Below are 26,928 nucleotides of genomic sequence, written 5' to 3'. Positions count from 1 at the left end.
ATTTTGTTTTTTGTTTTTCAATTGCTTTAAATCATTTTTCAGCACTTATGCAAAAATGCATATAACAGCCATTTGACTCAATTTAAGAACCCAGAAAACTTTTATTAGGGCTATTAATACACTTCTATATTGATTTTATAGGGTGCAGACTGATTTTCCTAAAATATGCTGTACTTTTCGCTAGTGCCGCCTTTGCAGTTTTCGCACATATGCCTTTTTGCATGTTTTCTATTGAAGAGGGTGAAAAGCGGGAGCACGCATTGTGAAAGTAGGCGAAGAGATCTCATCTAAACTGGCGAATGACACAAAAACTTTGCATCGACAAATGCTTTTCGCCGATCGTAACTTTTCGTACCTAATTGAATTCCTTCACATCGACAAACGCTTTTCGCTGATTGCAACTTTTCGCACCTAATTGAATTCGGCCCTAAATTGGGTAATTGTCCTGCCTCTCTGACAAGCACAGGAAGAGGAAGAAATCCAGTCAGTAATCCTAGGGTTCATGTCCAACCGTGACAGTAAGGTGTACCAAAACTAATTACAGTGATATAGTCATAAGAGAGAGAGAGATCTTAAAGAGCATAGCAAATTAAAGGTGATCTACAAAATAAAGTGGACACTGCTTTTCATGACATTATTGCTAATACTGTTCTTGTGTTAACACCAAAGACAACAGATGCAAGGTGAACTGTTAACATCACAACAAGCTTATGAATTAGTTAATAGTGACCATTATGAGATCAGCTACTAGGATTAAATTAGTGCTGCAGATGGCTCTAAATCTGGCCGACTCACTCTGTCTTGTACATTATTTTGCTCTTTCATATAGTGGAAGCTTGTGAAAAGGTAATATACATAATACAGCACTCAGACAACACTCCCATCATTCTTTATATACACACCTTCTGTGCTTCACATACCCTATTAATCTATATACTTTTGTTTTAGTGATGGAACTGTAAGTGGCCATGATTCCATAAGTGAACAAGCACATTTGTCAGAGGTTCCGGTGACCGTAAACACCTGTATAGACTCCAGAGATGATGATATTGAAATAAATAAAATGACTTATGCACCAAGTCATTTGTCACAGGAACCGGAATATAACCCCACAGGGACTTCAAATCCAAATGTCACTGATGAGATCAGCTTTTCTCAGAGAACAAGTACCAGGGAAATTGTGTCATGTGCATTAGAAAAAGATTTGTCGCTGGACATGTGAGTATTTATATTTTCATGATGAGTTTAGCAAATGCTGTTATTCATGCACCTAAATCATTATTAGATTGTCAATTACTGTAGGTCAGTGATTTTTCTTTTTAGTTACATTTAAAAATTTTCACATATCCTGCTTTAGTACCCGTTTCTTGTATTTTATTTTTGTCATAAATATCTTTTTACAGAAATCCTGTGATTTTGGTCTGTAAGACTGGCGTGACATTAGAGCTTTCCTGCTGCAGAAATTGCTGCACGCAGCTGTGATATTCCTCCTGCATCTGTCACACTGGCCATTAAATTGCTTTTGAGGAACTTCTTGATTTGCTATAAAAAAAAACTTTACGCAACATTTTTCCTGATTAAATATTGAACTTCTTTCCTCTTCATGAAACTTATGTAACACCATGGCCACATACCTACTGACATTGTATTGGTATCATTATGCCTTAGTTAATAAAGTTTAGAAGTTCATTGAAATTCCTTGTAGACTTCCCAAGGTGATAGAACATGAAGCATACCAAAGACAGTAAGTTGAATGAAACCAGGCAAAAGCTGGAAACAAAGAGAGCGCATGTGCATTCTAGTATCAGAACCACTTAAATCCATTTTACTAGTGTTTAAAATGTTTGTGGAAAAAAAACATAGTTATATGCTTTCAATTATCAGTAGTGGGTGTTCAGTTAGCAGTGATGCAACGTTCCTCATGATTAAGTACAGGTTGAGTCTCCTATATCCAAATATTCCGAAATACGGAATATTCCGAATTACGGAATATTTTTAGCATGACACCTTTTGTTTTTTGATGGTTCAATGTACATAAACTTTGTTTAAGGCACCAAATTATTAAAAATCTAGTATAAAATAACCTTTAGGTAGTGTGTATAAGGTGTATATGAATTAAACATACATCAATTTCATGTATGTACACAAACTTTGTTTGAGCCACAAAATTATTAAAAATATTATATAAAATGATCTGCAGGCTGTAATATAAGGTGTATATAACACATAAATGCATTCTGGGTTTAGATTTGGGTCCCATTCCCAATATATTTCATTATAGTATGCAATTATTCCAAAATACGGAATATTCCGATATCCAAAATACCCCTAGTCCCAAGCAATTTGGATATGGGAGACTCAACCTATACTCGCATTTGCCGCAGATACGGTAGCCCTGAAGTCCTTTATTTTTGGTCTGCATACAATAATCTGTGAGCTCAGGACAAAATGGGGGCCAGTTGACGTGCCATTGTTGGTTCTTATACATCATTGCAAGGGCACATTGTGATACTTGTGGTGTATTGAATTGACCACTTATGGTAAGTTCAAGAGTGTTTTGCGCTTGATGCATAATGATCTGCTCAGCAGCAAAACAAGAGTGCAGAGATAGCACCATTATTTATATATATATATATATATATATATATATATATATATATGCTATTTTCTGTTTTAAAAGGATTACAGGTCCCTGGACAATATCTAAGCCGGTCAGGCTCAATTCTTTGCATCACAAGCAGATGCACCTTGTGTGTTGTGTGAATATATACACACAGACACATTATATACTATTTTATCACTGATTGCAATTGTGCTTTTTATTATATATTGTGGTTTATATATTTTCAGGTACCTTGTATTTATTGTTATTTGTGAAACAATTTTATTAATACTTTGCTATAGAATAAATACATATATATTTTAGCCATTTACTCAGAGCGGGAAATTCTCTCATTCTTTTTACTTTTCTTCCTTATACTATCTTTGTTTTAATTATCTTCCTTCCTTCTATCTAATCTTAAAATGTTTTAGCGCCATAAGCATGGCTATAGCTTAGTCTCTAGCTTTTTCTAGCTCTTATCTTGTTAACTGGGAAGGGACCCAGGTTGCTTCAACGGCTGTTGAACATTTAACTGCTTACCCCAATAGGTCTCGCACAGAGTCCCATTTGTACATTTGTATTGACTTTGTAATCATTGTAGATGGCTATTTTAGTACATAAATCATTTTGTCTGCTAGGCATTTATTAAGTGTAGTGACTACTTTTTTTACCATAGAAATAACAATAGCTCTTCGTCCTATTTTCATTGTGGCAGGTTACTAAATCTCCTAATATAAATTGTAAATATAGCTGTAGAATTTGACATTTGTATGTATGTATGTACATATATATATATATATATATATATATATATATATATATATGTATATATATATATATATGTGATTCGCTCACAATGAAATCACTTCTGCAAACTTTTTTTTTAATTTGAGGTATTATAGTTGTATTGCTTTGCATAGGGGCCCTGTCGAGGGAGTAGCCCACATGTCCAGCAGCGCTGTACAGACTGGTGACAGCAGCGCCTTCACCCACCACTAACACCAATGTCACTGTGTGCCCTGTGCACAGACAGCTATGTAGCCTGTCATATTCAAGTGAACGCGGGCCAAAAGCATCTCTTCCCCTCCCCCTTACTGGGTGCATGTATGGTGCTACACCTATCTCTTGCATTGATGATGTGAATAACTTTTGTTTATGTTAGTGTTCAGCTTTAACTTGATGTTCAGCTCTAACTGCAAAAATATGCAGTTTTCATGAAAATTGTTTCAGAAGTCTTTGTGCCAACTTGGAACAAACAGACAAACACAACATTCGTATTATATTAGTATATAAATATATACAGTGGCGTCACAAGGGGGTGACACCAAGAGCAGCACACTCATGCGCGCACCCCTCCCCCGCCACCACACTCCTGCCTGCACCCTTTAGCATGCGCTGCCGGATTTCGGGGGGGAGCACCAGAGCACGTCCAACCCCCCTCCCCCGGGGCATTTTTTTTTTAAATTGTAATTGCTCCTGTGTTAGCTGCTGCTATGGGCAGCCGCATATGCAGCAGCAGCAGCATCAGTGTGCTCGGAGGCTGAGCCTAAGAAGCTCCACCTCCCTGAGCTCTGCTCTGTCAGCTTCCTGGGCATGGCTACTTGTTGTGTCAAGTCTATGAGATGCTGAGAGCAGTACAGACTACAGAGCTAACTTGGTTGGAAGATCAGCAGTCACAAGCATCAGGTAAGGAAGAAGGAAGTTTTTATTTTTTAAATAGGTGTTACTGTCATATTCTTGGTGCTGCTGGTAAGGGGGGAGGTTTGGAAGTGCTGCTGGTGATGGGGTGTTGGTATGGGGGACTGCATACCGCTGCTGGTGGTAGGTAAGGGAGGGTGTAACTGCTGCTAATGTTAGGTAAGGGAGGGTGGGGGAGTGTAACTGCTGCTGGTGTTAGCTAAGGGAGGGTGGGGGAGTGTAACTGCTATTGGTGTTAGGTAAGGGAGGGTTGGGGAGGGTGTAACTGCTACTGGTGTTAGGTAAGGGAGGGTGGGGGAGTGTGTAACTGCTGCTGGTGTTAGGTAAGGGAGGGTGGAGGAGGGTGTAACTGCTACTGGTGTTAGGTAAGGGAGGGTGGGGGAGTGTGTAACTGCTGCTGGAGTTAAGTGGGGGAGAGTTGTAACTGCTGCTGGTATTTGGGTGTTGGTCAAGTGGGAGAGGGTAACTGTGGCTGGGGTTGGGGTGTTGGTAGAGGGTGCAAATGTGTCTCTGGGTTCTGCTGGTGTGGGTCGGGATGGGAATGTAATTCTGGGTGCTGCTGGGGTGTGGGTAGGGCTGGTAAAGGTGTATCTAGGTCCTGCTGAGTTTGGGGTGTTAAGCGGGGAGAGTGTGTTTCAGTTTGCTGCTGGGGTGTTGGTTGGGAGCTGAGTGTAAAGGCCCCCTTACACAGTGCAATATGTACCTTCCTATGTGACTTGCGATCCGATGGCTGACATATCGGGTGGTCCCCACACATGGACCGATTGGATGGCCGACCGCTCACTATGCCAGCACCCCCCTTCCCCGCAGCACCCCCCCTCCCCCACCCGCATAGCACTGCTTGGGATTGTACATCGCATCCCCAGATCAAGTAAACATGCAGTAAGATCTGGAGGTGCGATGTACGACCCCACACACGGTACAGTATAGCAGCTATATCATACCAATCCATTGCATCGGCTGCTATATAGAACCTTGTATGGGGGCCTTAACTCTAGAAGGCCCATTTATCATTGTATATTTGTGGCTTAATCCACAAAACACCAGTTTTCGGGGGTCAACTGCAAATATTAAGTTTCCCTCAGATGTATACAGGAGAGAATGCAGCAGATATCTCTGACACCTGCTGCAATCCTCCATTCCCGCTGGCAACCGCTTCCTCCTTAGGTCTCTATGAGGGATGCAATGTTCCTAAATTTAACAACTTGCAGAATGCAATGCATTCTGGAGATTGGCCCCTGCAACTAACGCCATCTGAAGATGGCGTAACACATCGCAAAACTTACCAGGGGAACCCTGCCCTGGCAATGGCAGCTGTGCCATTGCCATGCACAGTATCCCTGACAGCTCTCAGGGCACATCAAAGTGACAGGCTCCCCCTGTCCCTGCATGTGCCAGAAGATGCATCCCAGCGCTATGATCGCATCTTGCAATGCGATCATGGGCGGTAATGTCATGCCCAGATCGCATTGCAAATGCTGTCATTCATAAATGGGCCCCTAAGTACAGCTTAGATTGAGGTGAGAGTAACTATAGTTGCTGCTGAGGTTTGGGTGTTAGAGGGGCAGTTTGTCGCCGGGTGTTGCTGAGGTTGGGATGCTAGTGGTGGAGGGAATGTGTCTCTGTTTGCTGTGGTGGTGGTGCTGTGGTGGTTGACTTGTTGGTAGGGGACACCAACCATTATCTTGCCTCCAGGCACCTGGTATGAACTTACGTGGGAGGGGGGGAGTGCGGATTGACTGGCAGCGGCAGTATTTTGGTCCAGTCCATCGGACTGTCTTGTCTACCCAGAATGCTGGGAGGAGCACAGTGTGACTGCTGGACTGGTAAGGAGGGAAAGTTTGCAGAAAAGTGCATCTTGATCCCGATTCTTTTGTTTTTGGTGGAGGAGAGGTGGTGTCACCGTGCTTTACAGCACCGGGTGACATCAACCCTAGTGACGCCTCTGTGAATTAGCAGCTCCATCATTCTGTGAGTGACAGCAATCTCATTCTGTGAGAGTGCTGAATCTGCGGTTAACCACAGGGTGTGAAGGCATACCATATCTGTATTGCGCAAGCCTTAATGATCGTAATTTCATTGCTTTTTGAAGTTTGAGTGGCAGAAAATCAATAGGGTTTGCGAAATTTCAGATCATGTCTAAGCAGCCTTAATGGGACATGTGAAATTGTAAGGTTTTTTGTCTATGGAATTTCATAGCTTTTTTAAAATTTATTAACTATCAGAGTTTGGATGAGCAAACCGGGCCACCTGCAGGGGAGAAGGGCAACAAAATGGTACACTAACGCAGGTGGAAGAGGGGACAGCACACAGGAGGTTGGTTTGGGAGGTGCAGAGTGCAAGACAGCTGTAGGCATGTGGGGTAGTGGCAGCAGCAGTGGTGCAGAGCAATGGCAGCGGTGCAGTGCAAAAGGGGGCATCAGTGGGTGACAGAGGGCTCACTGGTAGTACGTATGCACCTGAGAAAATCAAATCAATAAGTCACAGATGCACGAATGCAGCAGTGAGATCCATCTACACATATGTTAAAAATTGGATGTGGAAAAAAAAAAGGCATAGCCCCGCCCCCTAGAGCACATCCAGCACCGGGCTTTAGAGCCCCAGTACTGGTTGTGCTAAATACAGGGGACAAATGACGTGAGGGTCCCCCGTATTAATCACAACCAGCACCAGGCTTTTCAGAACCAGTCCTGGTTGCCAAAATACAGGGGACAAATGACGTAGGGGTCCCCCGGATTTAGCGCAACCAGCAGAGGGCTTTGAGGTCCTGGTTCTGGAAATAGAGGGGGGAAAAAATGTGTAGGGTCCCCCTGTATTTACCAGAAACAGCACCGGACTCCTTCTAGCGGGGGGGTGATGCCACAGCCAGGGGAGCTCTTTCACCGGGCCCCCCAGCCGCTGCATCACCCCTGACCGCTAGTCAGCCCAGGCCAGGGATCCCTGCGGAGAAAAGGGGACTCCCCCAATAAAGGGGTCCCCCTCCTCAGGGCACCCCAGGCCCAGGCTGATAGCCCGGGGCTATCCCCAGCACCCCTGGGCTGTGGGTGCCAGGTTGATTATGTAAAGTGTAGTGCATATGAAAATATAAATATTGTCTTTTGGAGTAGTACTACAGGTCGCAGCAGGCGTCCCCGCATACCGGTACTTGGAGAACCACAAGTACCAGCAGGCAGGGCATTAAGGGCCTGCTGGCACCTATAGTATCCCTGCAAAAGAAATATTAAAATAAAACAGTCACCATTTTTTAAAGTATTTTATTTAGCTGCACCTTCTCCTGTGGGGCGGCAGCCTTTAAGCTCTTTTACATGGCTGCCGCTGCCCCAGGACTTCTATGGCGTCTTCACCTGAAGCACGGCGGCCATTAAGCTCTTTTGTGCGGCCGCTGCCCATCCAGGGCTTCCGCGGCATCTTCTTTCTTCAGCTGGTCTCTCCAGCTCCCCGGCCGTCGACTGAATGGACGGGGTCTCGCGCCGGCTATATTTAAGCCAGCCAAGGGGGAGGGACGATGACGTTGTGAGCCATGATTGGCTCGCGGTGGCCATCTTTGAATTTTGTGCCATTTTCGAAAAGGGCACGCTCGGTTCTCACCATTGAAGTCAATGGTGAGAACAGCTCATTGGCTGAGAGGCGGAAGGCTCGCCTCTCTGCCAATGAGCGCTCCGCACTGGGATTTCTGTACTGAAATCCTGGGCAGAGCTGTCATTCGGGCAGTAGTGTTCTTAGAGAACACTACTAATGTGCGAGGGTCCGGGTATCTGTTTTTTTTTTTTTTTGCCAAGACCCTGGATTGTGTGAAGAGGACCTGATCTATGCATAGGAGGAGGCGAGTATGGATTTTTTTTTACATGTACTCCCCATTGGATTATCTACTGAAGAAGAGGACAGTTTGGAATCAGGGATACTAGGTGAGTATGTGAGATAGTGTGTGCATGTGTGAGTACATGTGTGTGCATGTATGTTTTAATAAAAATGTACTTTTCTACTGTTTTTTTTAATATTGCTTTTGTTGTGGAACTAAAAGTACCAGCAAGCCCGTAATGCCCCACATGCTGATACTTGTGGTTCTCCAAGTACCAGCATGCGGGGGAGGCTTGCTGGGAACTGTAGTTCCACAGCAAAAGACAATATTTCTATTTTCATATGCACCACACTTGACACAATCAACCCGGCACGCACTGCCCAGGGGTGCAGGGGATAGCCCCGGGCTGTCAGCCAGGGCCTGGGGTGCCCTGAGGAGGGGGACCCCTTTATTTGGGGGGGTCTCCAACTCCCCAGGGTTCCCCGGCCTGGGCTAAGTAGCGGTCAGGGGTGATGCTGCGGCTGGGGGGCCCAGTGAAAGGGCTCCCCTGGCTGTGGAATCACCCCCCCCCCCCCCCTGCTAGAAGGAGTGCAGTGCTGGTTCTGGTAAATATAGGGGGATCCTGCGCATATTTTCCCCCTGTATTTCCAGAACCAGGACCGGCTCGGAGCCCTCTGCTGGTTGCGCTAAATACGGGGGACCCCTACGTAATTTGGGCCCCATATTTTGGTAACCAGGACAGGTTCTGAAAAGCCTGGTGCTGGTTGTGCTTAATTGTCCCCTGTAATTAGCACAACCAGTACTGGGGCTCCAAAGCCCTGTGCTGGTTGTTTTTTGGGGGGCGGGGCCACGCCATTTTTTTTTATTAAACACAGAAGCAGGTATCATGGATCTACCAGTTCCGAGCCTGTACTACCGCTGCCCACACTGCCGCCGCTAAAGCCCGCTACTGTCCCTGCTTTCTGGCCGCAGCTGACGCCTTCTACCCCTCCAGCGCCTTTCCGCCGCCTCCCGCTGTAGCTAATGCAAGCTTCTTTCCCCCGAGTCCACCACCGCTAAAGCTCGCAAACGACGGCCATCTTGGTGCACCCAAGTGAAGCCACAGTTATTACACCTGCTGGAGGCTTCTACTATGGCTGCGCAACAAGTTGAAAAGTCCTATCTCTACAATGGCGCATCTTGAGGTAATAGTTTAAAAACTGTAACTTTCTAATTACCTGAACCACAAAAGCACATACCCTGGCACAATATCTACCTAATAAAACAAACCCCAAGTCTAAATTCCACCCCTACCCTGAGTTATGCCTTCCCAAAATTCCCCTATAGACTGTAGCAGTCTTGATTGCACTATATGAAGCGCTTTTGCATGTATTATGTATGTATTATCAATACGTGTAGGTAATAATCCAATTGTAAAAAGTGCAAATGCCGCAAACAAAAATGAACAAGAAAAAAAATCACACACAGCTGTGACTAAAAAAACGTGAACCACATAGAAAATTTTTCTTGTTCATTTTTGTTTGCGGCATTTGCACTTTTTACAATTGGATTATTACCTACACGTATTAATTGCACTATATGAAGCGCTTTTGCATGTACTATGGCTACCAGTGATTTGGAAGGAGATTTTTCCTCATTTTTATTACAGTGCAATAACTATGAGACCCTCAGTTTTTCAGACCAGGATGCGGAACATATTTTACATAAGGAACCAATTCTGTTGGATGCCCCAATTGATTCCAATGCAGATAATTTTAGGGAATTACTTAAGCTAAAGACTTTGCATGATGTTGCAATAAAGTTGCCCTTTGTGGGTGCTTGATTTATGGATTGTCTAAGTCTCTGAGTGCCGCCTGCTTGTTTGCTGTATCTATCGTGGGGGCTCAACACCCCTTGGGAGGGCTTTGACCAACGAGAAAAAGTAAGGCTATTCTTGGAGCACACATATATGAATTCTTATAAATAAAGTAAAACATAACTTTTATTTATTATATAAAACTCACCAAGGTACATACATATAATGGGGAAATATAAAAGACAATTCTGCTAAGTATCCCACACACCAAAATATAAATTATATTGGATGTGCTTATTTATAGCAACAGATACCATAGAAATTGGTATATAGGCTACACAGTATGCAGTCCTATGATCCCCATTAAACAGTACAATATGTGTTTACAGAACCTGGTATTCTTAAGTGGTCTCCCACATTAGTACTAACCAGGCCTACCACTGGATCGCTTCCAAGATCAGACGGGTTTGGGCATAATCAGTGAAGTATGACTGTAAACTATCGTTACTGAAATTATATGGGGTTTCACCTTTGCACACGGTCTGAGCCTATTATAAAATGTAGGACTATTCTCAACAGAGAGGTCCAATTGGTGATTCGTTGCTGTCAAGGCAGGTGATGCATAGGCATGCCTTACTTGTGCTGCAATCAATTGACATATGCACCATAAACATTAAGATTGTAGCTTATAGAAAACACATAAGTAACTGTATTAGTTAGACTGAGTATGTGCATGAGATAGGAACTCTACATATGATACACAAAGAAACAAAGCCTGACAAAACACATAACGTACACATGTACTATTTCCCAGTCCAGGAAAATCCCCTGTAACAAATAAATAACTGTAAACAGTACTGCCTCAGCTAGAACATCACACACATTTTTTTTAAATTAACCACTAAAGTGGTATCAAGTAAACGCAATGTCTAGTGAATATCTGAAATTTCCATGTGATGTTGCATTAAGCAAAATAACATACACCCTTCATATTCTGGTATATGTCACACACAACATCTCAGAAGGTGCTTAGAGAGTATTAGCCATGTATAGGAAGCGTACTGTGTCACAGGAATAGATTATCCAATTCACAATAGTAAAGAAAAGGGAGGGGGGAAAAAAATAATGCAAAGCGAGATTAGATTGTTAAGCAGGCTAAGACTTCATAAGTCTAACAGGCTGTACAGACATATTCTGTCAGCCTTATACGTTACCAGTGTGGGATACAATGGAGCCCAGTCCGTGCACTGGCTGGGTGATCCTGAATATCAGCAGTTAGTCATGTAGTAAGAGGACGCGCGTTTCGCCCGCATCGAGGCTTGATCACCTCATAAAGTAACACCGCCAATGGAAGTCAATTTAAGCGTGTACAAAGTACACGTCACTCACCCGCAACAAAAGTCGCGGCTCACCGCTGTAACAGTAGTCATAGTGTAGTGCATCCTCCCATTCCACTCCTATTGGTTAACTGTTAAGCTCATGTAAATTGGCCAATCAGGTGGTGTCGGGTGGACGCAATGCCTGATGGGATATGTAGTTCAAAATAATAGCAGTGAGTAAATGGAAGAAACCGCTAGCTACCAGGAATTAATAGAATGACATTTATATATAATCCTGATATATTGGGCAAATGGAAATCGATTGAAGCGTGTATAAAGTACACGTCACTCGCCCACAGCGGAGGTGGCGTCCCATCAAGTGGACGCAATACTTCGTGGAATGTATAGTTCAGAGCCAATGGCAGTACAGTAGATGAAAGGAACCGATAATAATCACAAATGAATACAATAACCATTAATATATGATCCGAATGTATAAGGTAATGTAAGTCTAATCCAGGTGTCATAATGAGTACACCTACTAGTGTATAGAATCACATTATAATTATATATAAAAACCACACAAAAAATTAATTAACCCCTCAAGTGGTATCAAGTGGACGCAATGTCCAATAGATTGTGTAGTTCAAAGCCAATTACAGTAAATAAAAGGAAAAAAGGGGAAGGAGAAAAGAGCCCCCGGTGATCAGGAATAAATAAAATAAACATATATATTATAACCTGATGTATTGGGCAACGTAAATTCATTCCCGATGTCATAATCAATCCACCTACTATTGCATAAGGTCATACTTCATGCAAATCACACCTAGACGGAATTATGCCTAGGAATCTTAGTAGATACGTATTCATAAATATTCAAAAGGGATAGGGTATAAGATAACCCAGACATAGTATTAGATCATCAATTAGAGAAGCTGGATCATGCACCACCTGCTAGTATTGCTAATTACAAATGATTTGTCATAAATTGCAAACATTTAGATCCACAAGGAAAATTCTAATATTAAAAAGCCACTAGTTATTAAGCACAACTACTATAAGTGGTAATAAAATTATTAAGTGCACCGTGTCGACTATTATGTGCATAAAACATTAGCGAAACAAATAAGATGGTACAAAACCACTATAAATAAATAAGATGTACCAATAGCGTGAAGATAAAAATAGAAAAACGTGAAAAATAATTGGACATAGTCTAATAGTGCCTGATGTAATATCGATCACCATAGACTATGTGAATGGATATTCCATGTATTAATCAAAAAATTAGAAAGTGAATTATATAATACGAATTATTGAGTGTGAAGTGAAGTGAGTATAAATTATTGGATTTAAAATCACAAAGTGACATATTGGAGAAACAGGAAATTGAAAGAAATTAAAAAGGATGCAAAAATTTTATATTTATAAAAATACACTGTAATTAATATATTCGTTCATTCCTCTAGGAGATAGCGCACCTAATTTGAATGTCCAGTAGCTCTCTCGTTTCATTAGTTGCTGCATGAGATCACCACCACGAATTCCCAATGATACTTTCTCCAAACCAAAAATACATAAGTCATTAGGATTATCATTATGGTGCAGATGAAAATGTCTCACAACTGAGGTCAATTTCTTAAATTTCGCAAGGTCAGATCGAGCGTTCCTAATGGTGCCAACGTGTTCCAGGGTGCGTTGTCTGAAATTTCTAGTTGTAATCCCTACATATTTCATATTGCAGCTACACGTCAGGCAATACACTACTCCCATGGTACTACAGTTGATAAAATCTTTAATCCGACATGTATTGCCATATTTATCTTGGACCCTATCACGTTTCACCATGTACTGGCATGCTTTACATGACCCACATGGGAATGAACCATGTATGATATTGTCCTTCTTAGGGAATTTGATGTAGTGGCTTTGGACAAGATGGTCACGTAGGTTTCTAGATCTCCGCCAACCCATTGCAACTTTGGTACCTAGTATTTTAGACAAGGGCACCAGGGCACCAGAGCGACTATTCAGCCATCAGGACTGGTGAGTGCCGGGGCAGATTTGTGTGTGTGTGTGTATATATATATATATATATATATATATATATATATATATATACGGACTTTGTGTGTATATAAACAGCACTATTAGTTTATCATTAGGCGTATAGCCAGATAATCTATGTTGACGTGTATGCAAGTATTGCCATGTAAAGGCCAAGTCCTATGTCTATAATTTGTGTTTAACATTTACCTGCCAGCTTCACTGAGCCATCAATATTGAACCTTCTGTCTGTAGTTTACCTCCTCCAATGTTTAACTGGGTAAAGCTTATTCTTGTACAATTCTGTTCACAGCTGTTAATGTAAAGCTTATAATGCAGCAGAGAGCAGGCTGCAGACAGGGTATAGTACGGCCGCTCCATAGTAAGATTGTTACTGAGGCAAGTGCTACAGTATATGCATGTGTACATGTAAAACAGATAGGATGGGATAAGGAGGAAAAAGTATTCTGTAAATTTATTATTGTCCTTATAATATATTCCCTTAAACGTATGATGATTATAGTGATGAAGACCTTTATCGTGACGAAGAGGAAATTGAAAAAGAAAAGATAAAGAAAGTAGCTGCAACAATTGAAAAAGAACCAAAAGGTATAATGGATTGTGTTTGTTTGTTTGCTTTTCCCTCTTGTCTTGTCAACACATTCTCTTCAGGCCTGCCGTATTTATGCTACGTCTTTTACCCTCCATTTTTTACACTGTGCACAATTTTGGTATAAAAACACCCAGTAGGGAAATATAGCTAAGCCAGATTGTATTTAGCAGCAGAATTAATGCACTTTATATTAAAGGTCATAGGTCACAGTCCTGTTGTCCCATAATAAGAAGGCTTCTTGTAGCATTCATAATGATAGCACAGACGGTGTAATGGTTAGCATTACTGCCTCACAGCACTGAGGTCATGGGTTCGATTCCCACTATGGCGCTAACTGTGTGGAGTTTGTATATTCTTCCTGTGTTTGCGTGGGTTTCCTCCAGGTACTCCGGTTTCCTCCCACACTCCAAAAATATACTGGTAGGTTAATTGGCTCCCCACATAATTGACCCTAGTGTGTGAGCATGTGGAAGGGAATATAGATTGTAAGCTCCATTGGGGCAGGGACACATGTGAATGATAAGATATTCTCTGTAAAGTGCTGCAAAATATGTGTGCGCTATATAAATAACTGATAATAATAATATGCATGTGACAATCTCCAGAGTTTGGAAAGAATAAAATTTTCTTGCTATCAAGAGAACTACAAAATAATTTCTGCTTGTGTGTGCTTAATAATGTGTATTAGTATATTGAGTTCTGATTTATAATGAAAACAGTATATTTGGGCACCAATTAATTTTGTATTACTTTTCAAAAATATTTAAAATAATCTGTTAAAAAATGATATTAAGCTGTTTTTAATTGGTATCCTTGTTGCCTAGTTCTGTACAGTCTATTGGACTATGCAGTTTTTATTTTATCAAAGATCAAAGTGTTTCCATGCAGACAGATTCTATTTTTATATAGTTTTGATTTTATTTATTATAGCTTTAATAAAGTGGTGAAAATAGTACAAATGTACTGTAACACACAGCAGCCAATCACATGGAAGAGTTCATGAGTGCGGTTCAAATTTAACTAACTTGTCCCATATGAAAACAGACTTTTAATGGATACTGTGAATTGCACAAATCATAAATTTAAGGTGGCATTATTCAATTTAATTGTAAATGCACCTACTCATTGTAGCAGTGCCAAAATACAGCAACTTTTTTTTAGACAGGATATTGCCTTTCATCAGGCACTTTAACGAAGAGCAATATCCTGTGCCAAAATTTGCTATATTTGAGAACCGCTACAATAAATGTACATATTGAACTCGTTTTATGTAAAGTAAAGCTTATGACCAGAGCTAATGAACGTCCTGTTATTCAATAGAAACTGTCTAGGATTTACAATTCACACCTTTGGATTGTACCATTGTGTTGCTGGCTACATTATTAATATATTTAAAAACCGAACATAGAAGAGTTTTTGGGTTCCGAGTTGAACAGAGTCCTGTAAGTCGGATCTCGGATCTAAAAACCAGATTGGCTTATTTTGGATTGCTTTTAAGTCCCTCCCTTGTGATTTCAGGTGCTGTGAGGTGGTCAGAATTCACTAGAAATGAATGTTATTGATATTAATACTATAAGAAAAACAGGTCCAAATTACATGATTTTAGCAGTTTTTCTAAAAAAAATTGCTTAATGAAATTCAAAACTAAAATACTTGAGGGTGGTTTTGCCAAAATCAAAACACAAGATTCCGCACACAACTCTAATATTTATAGCAACCAAATTCTCAGCGCTGTCTAGAGAATATCTGTCAATCACAGCAGTCCTTGCTCACACACACACACACACACACACACACACACACACACACACACACACACACACACACACACACACACACACACACACACACACACACACACACACACACACACACACACACACACACACACACACACACACACATACATATTTTAGTCAGCAACCATTTAATCTAACCATCAATGTTTTGTGTGTGGGAGGAAACCCTGGAGGATGACTTGAGAACAGATAAGATAGGGTCTTACAGGCCAAGGTTGGGAATCCACTTCATGATGACAATGATAGGAAGCAACAATGCTAACCACTCTGCAACTACATGTTGAATACATCTGAAAAGGTGGTGAATTGTACTAAAAAAATATAATCCTTCTCGATCATAGCCATTTTTTTAAAGTTTGATACAACATCTAGGTAGCATTTTAGGTTTTGCTAAAGTTGCTTGTCAATTTTGAACAACTACTAAGTTGACTCATAAAATTTGTTTTATTTGATTTACTTCTCCCATTAATTTATTTAAGTGTTTCTTTACAATTAAGCGACTGATATTAAGTGAGTTGGAAACTTTACATGAACCAGTTATTTCGTTTTCTTTCTGATCATAGGATTTCCTTGTAGATTGCATAGTAGACTAATCACTATGCCTATGTGCAAAATTATAATACGTTATACACATTTACATTTGTATTGTTTAGTTCACATACAAAGCTTATTTTGTCATATTTTAACAACATTATACAATATTTGTTTCCATAGATGCTCTTAAACTAGGAGTCGGACCAGAAGTTGACATTATAGAATATTGTAAAAGGGAGTGGAGAGGCACAACTACAGCAGCAAAAAAAATTATGGAGGTATGATCTGCTTTGACAATTTGTGTATGCACTGCGGTGCACTACTTGTCCAGTCCCAGCTTTACCAGATCACAAAAAAATATCAAATAGTTAATATTTTGTACTTATTGTAAATGGTTATTTACAAATGTCATATGGTGCTGCAACACCTCCCCATGTTCTTTAGGCTTCATACCATGATATCTCTAATCTATCAGAGGTGTTTATTACCCTTCCAGTCTTCCATCTAACAAAAAAGTACAAATATTATCATCTCACTTACAGGCATATTTATCAAAATTTTTCTACTAACAAAATGTGAAAACGGATGTTTTCACACCCTTTTCCCATTATTTTTGTATCCCCTAAATCACAGGTTCTCAAACTCGGTCTTCAGGACCCCAAACAGTGCATGTTTTCCATGTCTCCTCAAAGAATCACAAGTGAAATATTTTGTTCCACCTGTGAATCTTAAAATGTGTCAGTGAGTAATGAACACACTGTACACCTGCTGGTTGATCTGGAAAAAGTGAACTGTGTGAGGTCCTGAGGACAGAGTTTGTGAACCATTGCGCTAATTGTATCCAAGCCCATTTTTTTAGTAAGCAAATCATATTTCCGATACTCAGGGCTGGCTCCAGCATGAGCCGTGCCCTGCGTGGCAAGGGACCTAAACGTCCCAAATGTCCAATAAGGTGTGTGGCCTAATTACCATAGGCCACATACCCTATATGATGCTATTTGGGGGCGTGCCCACATGGCACGCCTTCAATTTAACGTCAGACTTGGGGCGAGTCCAGCACTACGTCAGAAGCTGGGATGCCCCGGAATCGGTATGAAATACCGCCGGCCGCATGGCAGTGCCTGGCCGACCACAGCAGAGTTCCCGGCAGCGGAAGCCCGACAGCGCTGGAAATACCGATCGTCGATAGGTAAGTATTCTCTAACCTAACCCTCCTTAGGGGTGCCTAACCCTAACCTCCCCCCCCAAGTGCTTAACCCTAACCCCCCCTTCCCCGCTGCCTAAATCTAAGTCCCCCGGGGGGGATGCCTAGCCCTAAGTCTCCGCCGGGGGTGCTAACCCTAACCTTCCCTCCCCCTAGCCTAACCCTAACCCTCCCGGGGGGGTGCCTAACCCTAAGTCCCCCCCTGGTGCCCTAAACCTAACTCCCCCCCCCCCCTGCGGCTGTCTGCTCATGGCGCACGGCATCCCTTTGATCGGGATGCCGGGCGCCTGTCTCCCAGCATCGGGGAAATGTCAGGCGTCTACATCTAGATGCCCGGCATTTCACCCTCGCCTGGATATGACAGTCTGGAAGCTGGCTGCTGGGATTAAGACTGCCGGCTTCCCTATTGTATAACGCTGCCCCAAGCTCTCTCCCTGCACTGAATGTGCGTGGCATGCATTCTTGTTCCGAGGGGCCGGCCCTGCACTCCGTCGCACACCTGCGGCGGTGGAGGTGCCCAACATCCCGCCCGCCCACAGGACACTTCATCCCGTGGGTGGAACCGCAGGGCAGTGCCTGAAGAAAGTGGCTGTCCCGCTGAAATTGGGAATGGCCGGGAGGGGTGCACCTTCTATGGGGTGGCGTCCCTGTTCGACCGCACTGGTCGAACATGCCTTGAGCCGGCCTTGCCCATACTTGTAATGGGAAGTGTGAAGAGCTCAAATTTACTAAATTCTAAAAGTGAAAAAATAACGAGGGAAGCCTTGCGATAATAATGCCACCTGGAGATGGTGTTATTAAGGCTTTTCCCCGTTTAATGGAAGGGTATAATCAGCACTAAAATTTAACAACTAAGGCCCTCATTCAGAGCCGTACACTCTGAGCAGAGCGCACGCTCTGAATGAGGGCCGCCCTCCATAATTATGGAGCGTCCTCCTGGACGCTCGTATAGCTGTGGGTCACCACCCACAGCCTATATGAGCGTGCAGTTTGATTGCCGCGATGGTCTTGACCATCGCGACCATCGCCACTGCGAGCCGGAGCCTGCGGTTGAGTTTTTCAACCGCAAGGCCCGGAGTGATTTTGGCTCTATCAGAGCCAAAATCACTCCCACTGACATCACTAGTGATGTCAGTGGGCCGGCTTCTGACGGTAGGCGTTCCCTTGGGAACGCCCCCGTCAGGGAGGCACGCCCCCGGCACACCCACCAAAGGGGGCGTGCTGTCAATCAACATCGACAGCACGCCCCCTTTGATCAGACACAACGAGCGAAGGAAAGTCCTTCACTCGTCGCGTCTGGCGCATGCGCACGACGGAGCTCCCGCCGTCGTGCGCATGCGCAGTGCACAACATCGACCCACTTGCGAGCGGACAGCCGCTTGCGAGTGGGTCTGAATCAGGCCCTAAATGCATATACAGGATGGAATGGAATAGACAATAAATATTTAATGGGTATAATGTTTAATATTCATATCTTGGTAGAAAAAAATTTACATATTGCACATGAGTAAATATAAAAATGATATTAAAATGTGATAGGCATATGGGGCAATTGACATATAATAAAAGTAGAAGATACCTGTTCCTAGTAAGGCCTCTTAAAGTGCTGGAATTGGTTGGTTGATGTAACATTAATATCTAGACACAGTCTCGATTAGTTACCACTATGATCCAAAATAGAGGGGTCTTTAGCTGAGATGTCCTGCAAGCTGGTAGTCCCTTAGTGGAGATGGAACTTTGTGGATGGAATTACTGTGTGTGTTGTTAGTGACAAAAAAAATCACCATATTATATACAGTGGGTAGTAAGAAATCTGGGGCTTGGTTCAGGTGTTCCACGGTAAGACTAAAGTCTCAATGAAAGGTAAAGTCCAGTATAGAGGCTTTCTGACGCATTTCCCTGTGTGTCCCACAGCTTTTTCAAAGGATAATGATCTATACTTCTAATGGGGTTCTTTATACCCTAACCAATATGGCTTCTAATTAAGACACCTGTGTAGTGTAATCCATTCTATTTACAGAGAAAGTATAAAATGATAATAAAAATATATATTTTAAAAGAAGGCAAAACATAAAAAAGTGTAAATTTTATGCACAGTATTCCTGAATCTAGACGAGCTATTTGTCTGATAATAATTGGAAATGTAAAAGGCTTTTAGTCTATTATCTTTAGAACTGGTAGTGCGTATCCTTAGTCATGTGAGCACGCCGTCAGTCACGTGAGCACAATGATGCGCGTCCTTAGTCACGTGAGAGCACTCACTGAGTTGTATAAAGGGAGATTGCTCATACAGGAGGAGTTCTAATCTGGGGATGAAAATCCACCAATCTAAACAGCAGGCATCACAGATCACGAGATCACCCTTGTTGGACCGATCTTTAGGGAGCAAAGGCATTCTTGCATAAGTCAATGCGGCACACATCTTAGATCACATGATAGCGCCAGCTGGAACAGTAATGTATTAGTTTCTAAAATAATAATAGCAGTGTGTATCTAGGGATACATGATAGAACATATATAGATTTAAGTCAGTCATGTATAATGTGATAATAATATCCACCCAACGCCCTTATTGAAGTGACGTTGTATACCTCTCTGAAGTAATTCAGAGGGTGTACTGGTCACGTGAGCATAAGGAGCCAATTATACAGGGCCATTTGTATATGGACCTATAATACGGTAAATAAAACTATGTATATATTTGATGTATTTTTATCAAAACATATAATAGAATACAGAAAGTTATAACAATGTAAATATAATAACTAGTATAAAATCAGTCATATAAAATATTACGCTGTGGAGTGAGTAGGTAGAGAAATAGTAATAGGAAAAGGTTAAGAATTAGTAATTAGTAAATAGCCAGAGTATATATAAACAGCATAATTATAGCACCATATTTAGCTTTGTTTATCCCTTTGGGATACACCCTATCTAATTTGAACATCCAATATATCTCTTGTTTGCAAAGTAATTTAAAGCGATCTCCCACTCTAAGAGTTGTTGGAATTTGTTCTATACCTAATACTTTGAGAGATTTTGGATCTCCGTCATGGAAATTATGAAACTGTTTAGATACACTGTGTTTCATAACATGATTAAAGACATTCCTATGATCTTCCATGAACCTTAATTTCAGGGTTCTCGTTGTCCTTCCAACATATCGTATATCACAACTGCAAGTTAGGAGATAGATCACAAAAGAAGAATTACAGTTAATAAAGCTTTTTATTTTGTAAGGATTGTCTCCATTTCCTCCTGGGACATGTATAACCTTTCTATCCATGTGATTACAGGTGGTGCATCTAGTGACCCCAGATTTATAGGATCCTTTAGGTTTGGGTTGTAACCATAATAGTTCTTTATTCAAAGATGATTTTACTGATACAGTTTTTAAATGGCTTGGAGCTAATATATTTTTCAAAAATGTATTCTTTCTGAAGATAACTTGGGTTTTGGTTTTTTTTGTGTGCTTAGAATATTTTCCTATTTTAAAATATTATTTTTATAGATTATTTTCTTAATATCTTTTTTTTTATCATCAATAATTTTTATTAAAGTTTAATTCCATTAACAATATGGAAAGGGAGGGATACAGAAAAAAAGTTACACAAAACGAAAACAAACACAGGGATGGGAGAAGGAATCAGACAATACTGTCAATATAATAAACATCTTGGTTACAATATATGGTATTTGAGAAAGAAAAAACTTTAACATATCCATAATACCTCATATAAAAACATAATTAGACACCGCAGACAAATTTATAAAATAACATAATAATAATAATAAGACTGGCAGTAAGGCAGTGAGGCACTTAGGCATTAAGCCCCTATTATCAACACTTTACTCAGTAGAAGAATAATATTAACACACACAGCATAAAAAAAATAAATAAATAAAGATTTACATAAGAACCAGCTCGTGCATAGAGTTCAGTTAGCATCCAGAAGCAGCGTGGCTCCCTCTCCCTTTGTGACAAACTCCTGCCACTTGAGCCATTTTACCATGGGGGAGGAGGCCGCTGAGGAGTATGGGGTACCTAAGGTTTCCATTTGGAAAGCATAGTGAATTTTACCTAAAAATTTTTGTAAAGATGGTGGGAACGGACTCTTCCAATTTTGTGCTATAGCTGCTCTAGTTGCAATCAATATATGACCTAGAATATATTTATCAGGGTTGGACAGCTCTGGAGGATATATATATGAAAAAGGGCTATAGAAGGTGACTCCTGAACCTGGGCATTTAGAACTTTATATGCTAAAATAAATAGTTCATGCCAAAGGCCACGGATGATTGGACAGTTAAAAAAATATATGAAAGATATCTCCCTGCTCTGAACAGTTCCGCCAACAAAATTTTGATTGAGAGGGCCATATCTTGTGAAGCTTTTCAGGTGTAAAATATAATCTATGTAATAGCTTAAATTGCATCTCTAAATGATTAGAACATCTAGAAAACCTGTGGGCTGTTAGATATATTTCTTCCCATTGTTGAATAGTGAATACAATTTGTAAATCTGTTTCCCACCGTAGTTGTGCAGAGGATTTTGTGGGGGTCTTGTCCTCTATATATAGGGAGTACCAAAATCTGAGAGCACCTCTAGCATTGCCTGATGATATTTTGGCTAAGATAGTAGAGGGCAGTAAAGCCAAAGAGCCCGTGATTGGAAACACGTCAGAAACCCAATGGCTGATACGTAAATAGTATAATCTTCCCTCAAGTTAATTTTTTACCTGAGTCTGTAAAAACGAAAAGGGACATATAGAATTATTACTCAATATTTCGGCCATTTTATTTATACCTCTGGAGCCCCAATTTGAAATACGCAAGTCTGGAATTAAATGAGAAACGGCCAAGAGAGAGATATTACGGGTTGGTAGAATCATACATCAAGAGACACCTATAATAGAGTCCCATGCGTCAAGAGAATCCAGTATCGTTTTAGGGGAGTCTGGTGAAGATGGGCAAAATTGCTTAGGGGTCCAAATCAGTTCTATTAAGGGGAAATGCGGGAATAGAGATCTTTCCAAATCGACCCAAGGTTTTGTGCCGACAGGCAGAGCCCAGTCACTAATCTGGGCTACCAAACATGCGTGGTGATATGCCAATAGGTCAGGAACCTCTAAACCTCCTCGGCTTCTATGACACGTTAATCGGCTGTAGGCAATTCGTGGCTTTTTACCCTTCCATATATACTGCAAAATAAGTCTATGTGTTTGAGCTATAAAGCGCTGTGGTATCAAATAGGGAATTGTGCGGAACAGATACATTAGCTTGGGTAGAACCATCATTTTGAAAGCTGCCAATCTACCCAGCCAGGAGACTTCAAAACTCAACCAATTTTTAAGAAGATTCGCAACATGTAATATAATAGGAGAAAAATTAATCCCAACAATATTAGTAACATTATTTGGAATATGTATACCAAGGTATAAAATGGATTCTTTCTTCCACTGATATTTATACTGAATTTGAAGATGTGCAAGCATCCTATTGGATATATGAAAAGGTAAGGCCTCAGTCTTGGAAGTATTTAATTTATATAGGGATGCCCTGCTGTATTTATCTATAACCTCATGTAAAACCGGCAAAGAAGTCTCCGAGTTGGTAATAAATAATAAAACGTCGTCTGCAAATAAACATAATTTGTGTGACGTTGCTGCTACAGTGATTCCCGGGAAACCTGGCATAGCTCTAATAGAAGTGGCAAATGGCTCTATAGCTAATACATACATCAAAGGTGAGAGGGGGCAACCCTGTCTTGTACCGTTTGAAATAACAAATGGAGATGATAAAAAACCATTGCTCAAGACTTTGGCAGTCGGGTTACTATATAGAGCAGTTATTGACGAGAGTATTGCTCCCTGAAATCCGAATTTAGTTAGGGTAGCTAAGAAATTCCCAATGTAGGCGATCAAACGCCTTTTCGGCGTCCAAAGGAAACAGCAGAAGCGCTTCCCGTTTTCTTTTAACTAACAATTCAGCTAGATTAAAGACCCTACGGGTATTGTCTGAGGCTTGGCGGCCCCTAACAAAACCCACCTGGTCAGGATGTATAAGCTGCGGGACCAGTGGGGAAAGGCGATTGGCAATTATTTTAGAAAAAATCTTCACATCAGAGTTAAGCAGGGCAATTGGTCTGTAATTTTGACAGAAAGAGGGATCTTTCCCAGGCTTAGGGATAGTAATGATCCGTGCTTCCAACATCTCAGTTGGAAAGGATCCTTGTTTAGTGGCTGAGTTATAGAGCGAAGTGAGAATAGGGGCAACCTCAAGTAAAAAATGTTTATAAAAGGAGTTGGAAAATCCATCCGGGCCAGGTGATTTGCCCAGAGGGAGGGTATTAATAACATCAACAATCTCACTCTCTGACCAAGGTGCATTTAGGGACTCCAGTTCGTCTGCCTTCAATTCGAGTAGATGTAATTTATCTAAAAACAAGGAAATAAGGTTGTGGGTGGGCTGAGGGGTGTTAGAATCGTTATGTAAATTATACAGTTTTTCATAATATTTAGCAAATGCCTCAGCAATGGACGAGGGATTAAGCAATCTCTGTCCATCTGACATAGTGATACCTTTAATTCTATTTCTCGTTTGGCGTAAGCGTAAGTTACGCGCTAAGAATTTGCCCGCTTTGTTACCTAATGTATAAAATTTCTGTTGTAATTTAGACAAGGTGCTTTTCATACGTTCCATAAACAATTTTTGAAGTTGGTTTCTAATAGACACCAACTTCCTTTTAAGGAGACGCATGGGTGAGCTCGATTTAAGGAGTCTACTTGTGTCAGGCAGGTTTCCAAGTCAGTTTGTTGTTGTAGGTATTCCTTACGGAGTCTAGAACCCGTCTGAATAGCGACTCCTCTAAGGACTGCCTCTAGAGCACACCAGTAAGTAGTTATAGATGTGTCCTCTGGGAACTTAGTAGCCTTATATGCTGAGAAAGCATCCAATAGAGGAGTGGCTGCTTCGGGTGTGTGTAGCAGATATTCCGGGAATCTCCATTGTCTAGGGGGAAATTGAGAGCAATCGCAATTCCATGAACAGGTCACAGCTGCATGGTCAGACCAAACTACAGGAACAATTTTGGACTGTCTAGTGTGTTGTAAAGTCCATTTGTCTAAAAGAATCAGGTCTATCAGAGAATATGAATTATGAACATGTGAGAAATATGTATAGTCTCTCACTCTTGGGGAGTGAATTCACCACATGTCATACATATCAAACTCTTTCAGTAAACTGCTCAGCGTAGAGGATGAGTCTGTGTAGGTTCTAGGGGTACCCCCTACATTTGACTTGTCTACTTTAATATCTGGTAGTACCCTTTTGGACTCCACGAAGGGCCTCTGACATCTTTTTTAGAAAAGGAATTTGTCTCGTATTAGGAGCATACAGGGAGACTAAAGTAATTTCTCTATCATCTAGTTTTCCCACTAATATCAGATATCTGCCATCTCTATCTGCAATCTTACAGGATAATTCAAATCGTAACGAGCAATGGAACATAATAGCTACTCCATTGCGCTTAAAAGGACCGTTAGCGTAATAATTTACTGGGTATCTAGCATCTTTAATCACCGCAGGCGCCAATGAAGAAAAATGTGTCTCTTGAAGAGCCACCACTTTCGCCTTTTCCCTATGAAAAGTAGCCAGTGCTAAACATCTCTTATTAGGGGAATTGAGACCATGGGTATTTAATGAGTAAAATGTAACCATTTGGGGTTAGGAAAGGCCTCTCTGTTGTATAGAGCTTATATGACAGCATATCTAGATTCCTAGGGATTAATAACAAAGGAAAGGAAAAGGGAGATAGAAACAACAAAAAAAAAACCACTCAGGAAAACATACATTAAAGGGGAATTAACTGAATTAGCCCAAAAATCGGGGCCAGAATGTTTTCCACAAGGAAAAAGTGTCGGCAAAACAAAAAACATCGGGGAAAAGTGGCCTAGCATGAAAGCCACTCACCCATGCAGCTACTTAGAATTTTTTTTTTTTTTCACAAAACTGGGTGAGAGAAGAATATCAATTATATGAAACTCAAAAAACCCCAGTTTATAAAATCTTAAAATAATCACTACAGCTTACAGTATAAATAGTCAGCTAATTTAGAGGTATTCTATTTCTTAGGTTTAAGAATCATCCCTACGTACTAGGAGCCTCATAGAGTCTTGTAGACAAGAATAGATATACCCTTATATATTAAAAAAACATATAAACAGTAATTATATTAAAATAGTTATTTAAAAAAATTTTTTTTCCAGGAAACATTGTATATAAACAATAAATGTAATACTATAACTACATAGTGTAAATAAACGAGGGAAAGATCCACAGACCTAGAAAAAACACTCATCTCAGCAGGGAAACCATATCTATCAAGGCTTCAAGAAAATATACAGAAAAACACACGTGGATAAGATCAATCGGGAACCGTGTTCCTTGAAGATCTAGATGTGCCTATGGTCACATGAATGTCCCATTCCGCTAGTAGTTTTAATACCAGCTTCCACTGATGAGATAACATATGAGGAGGATTCGTAGTGTACTAGCAGCTTAACCGGGATTCCCCAATGGTAGGGTATCTCAGAGTCCCGAAGTGCTGCCGTGATTGCATGAAAGGAATGTCTCTTGGCCAATGTGTGTGCTGATAGGTCTGGAAATATCTGTAGGTCTCCCAGAGTGTCTGATCCTTCGGCTTGTCTGGCAGCTTTCAGGATAAGTTGTTTGATGTGAAAGAAATGTATCCTCATCAGAGTGTCTCTAGGGAAACTGTTAGTACTCACTCTTGGCTTAGGTAGATGATGCACTCTATCTATGAGTAAATCTTTTTTCCATCTTTAATTTCCAGGGTTATATCTAAGAAATTGATCATGGTGGGGTGATATGTGTGGGTGAACTGTAAATTAAAGGGGTTGGAAATAAGGTGAGAAACAAAATCAGTGGCAGTGTTCTAAGACCCATCCCAAATAATAAAAAGATCATCTATATAACGGCCATAGAGGATCAGGGGTTGGCCAAATTTGAATAACTAAACCACCTCCTTTGTCCGCCTCCTTTATTATTATGTTTGTGTCCTCCATTAATTTCCGAATTTCTTGATTTTCCCATTTGTTCAAGTTGTTTTTATTTTTGTGTAGATGATCTGTTCATTGAACCAGTGCTTTTTAATATCTTTATTTGTGATATTGCAAATGGTATTGAAGGGATACTATGCCTTTTTACAGATGACTCAAAGGTATGCAACAGGGTAGACACAGCTTGAGGGGTAAAACAAATGATTGATGATTTAGGTAGACTATTTGAATGGTCAAGAATGTGACAGCTACAGTTTAATGCCAAAAAATGCAAGATCAAAAATCCAAAGGCTAAATATAGTATTAATGGCACTATACTGGAAACTACTGAAGAGGAAAGGGATCTAGGAGCCACTATTTCAAGTGACTTAAAGGCAAGCAAACATTGTAACAAAGAAATGAGGAAGGCAAGTCAGATGCTTGGTTGCATAGGGAG

General features: G+C 41.0%; 1 protein-coding gene and 1 pseudogene across 5 annotated transcripts in view; one reads left to right on the top strand and one right to left on the bottom strand.

Annotated features, from left to right (window-relative positions):
- The window catches only part of LOC148532117 (ubiquitin thioesterase otulin-like), a 138,243-nt gene that overhangs the window by 46,840 nt on the left and 64,475 nt on the right, over positions 1-26,928 (top strand). For 4 of the 5 annotated variants that reach the window (XM_088468263.1, XM_088468259.1, XM_088468260.1 and 1 more), the window contains 3 exons: positions 949-1,218; positions 13,786-13,871; positions 16,389-16,486. In XM_088468263.1, the coding sequence (XP_088324389.1) occupies positions 949-1,218; positions 13,786-13,871; positions 16,389-16,486 (454 nt within the window). The remainder of the gene's footprint in view (positions 1-948; positions 1,219-13,785; positions 13,872-16,388; positions 16,487-26,928) is intronic. The other variant, XM_088468264.1, reaches the window with a different exon arrangement.
- LOC148532118 (5S ribosomal RNA) lies at positions 10,275-10,393 on the bottom strand (annotated as a pseudogene).

The sequence above is a fragment of the Taudactylus pleione genome, unplaced genomic scaffold (assembly GCF_031769625.1).
Source record: "Taudactylus pleione unplaced genomic scaffold, aTauple2 ptg000083l, whole genome shotgun sequence".
NCBI classification, from domain to species: domain Eukaryota; kingdom Metazoa; phylum Chordata; class Amphibia; order Anura; family Myobatrachidae; genus Taudactylus; species Taudactylus pleione.
Note: the sequence above shows the minus strand (reverse complement) of the source record. Positions and strands in the feature narration are given on the sequence as shown.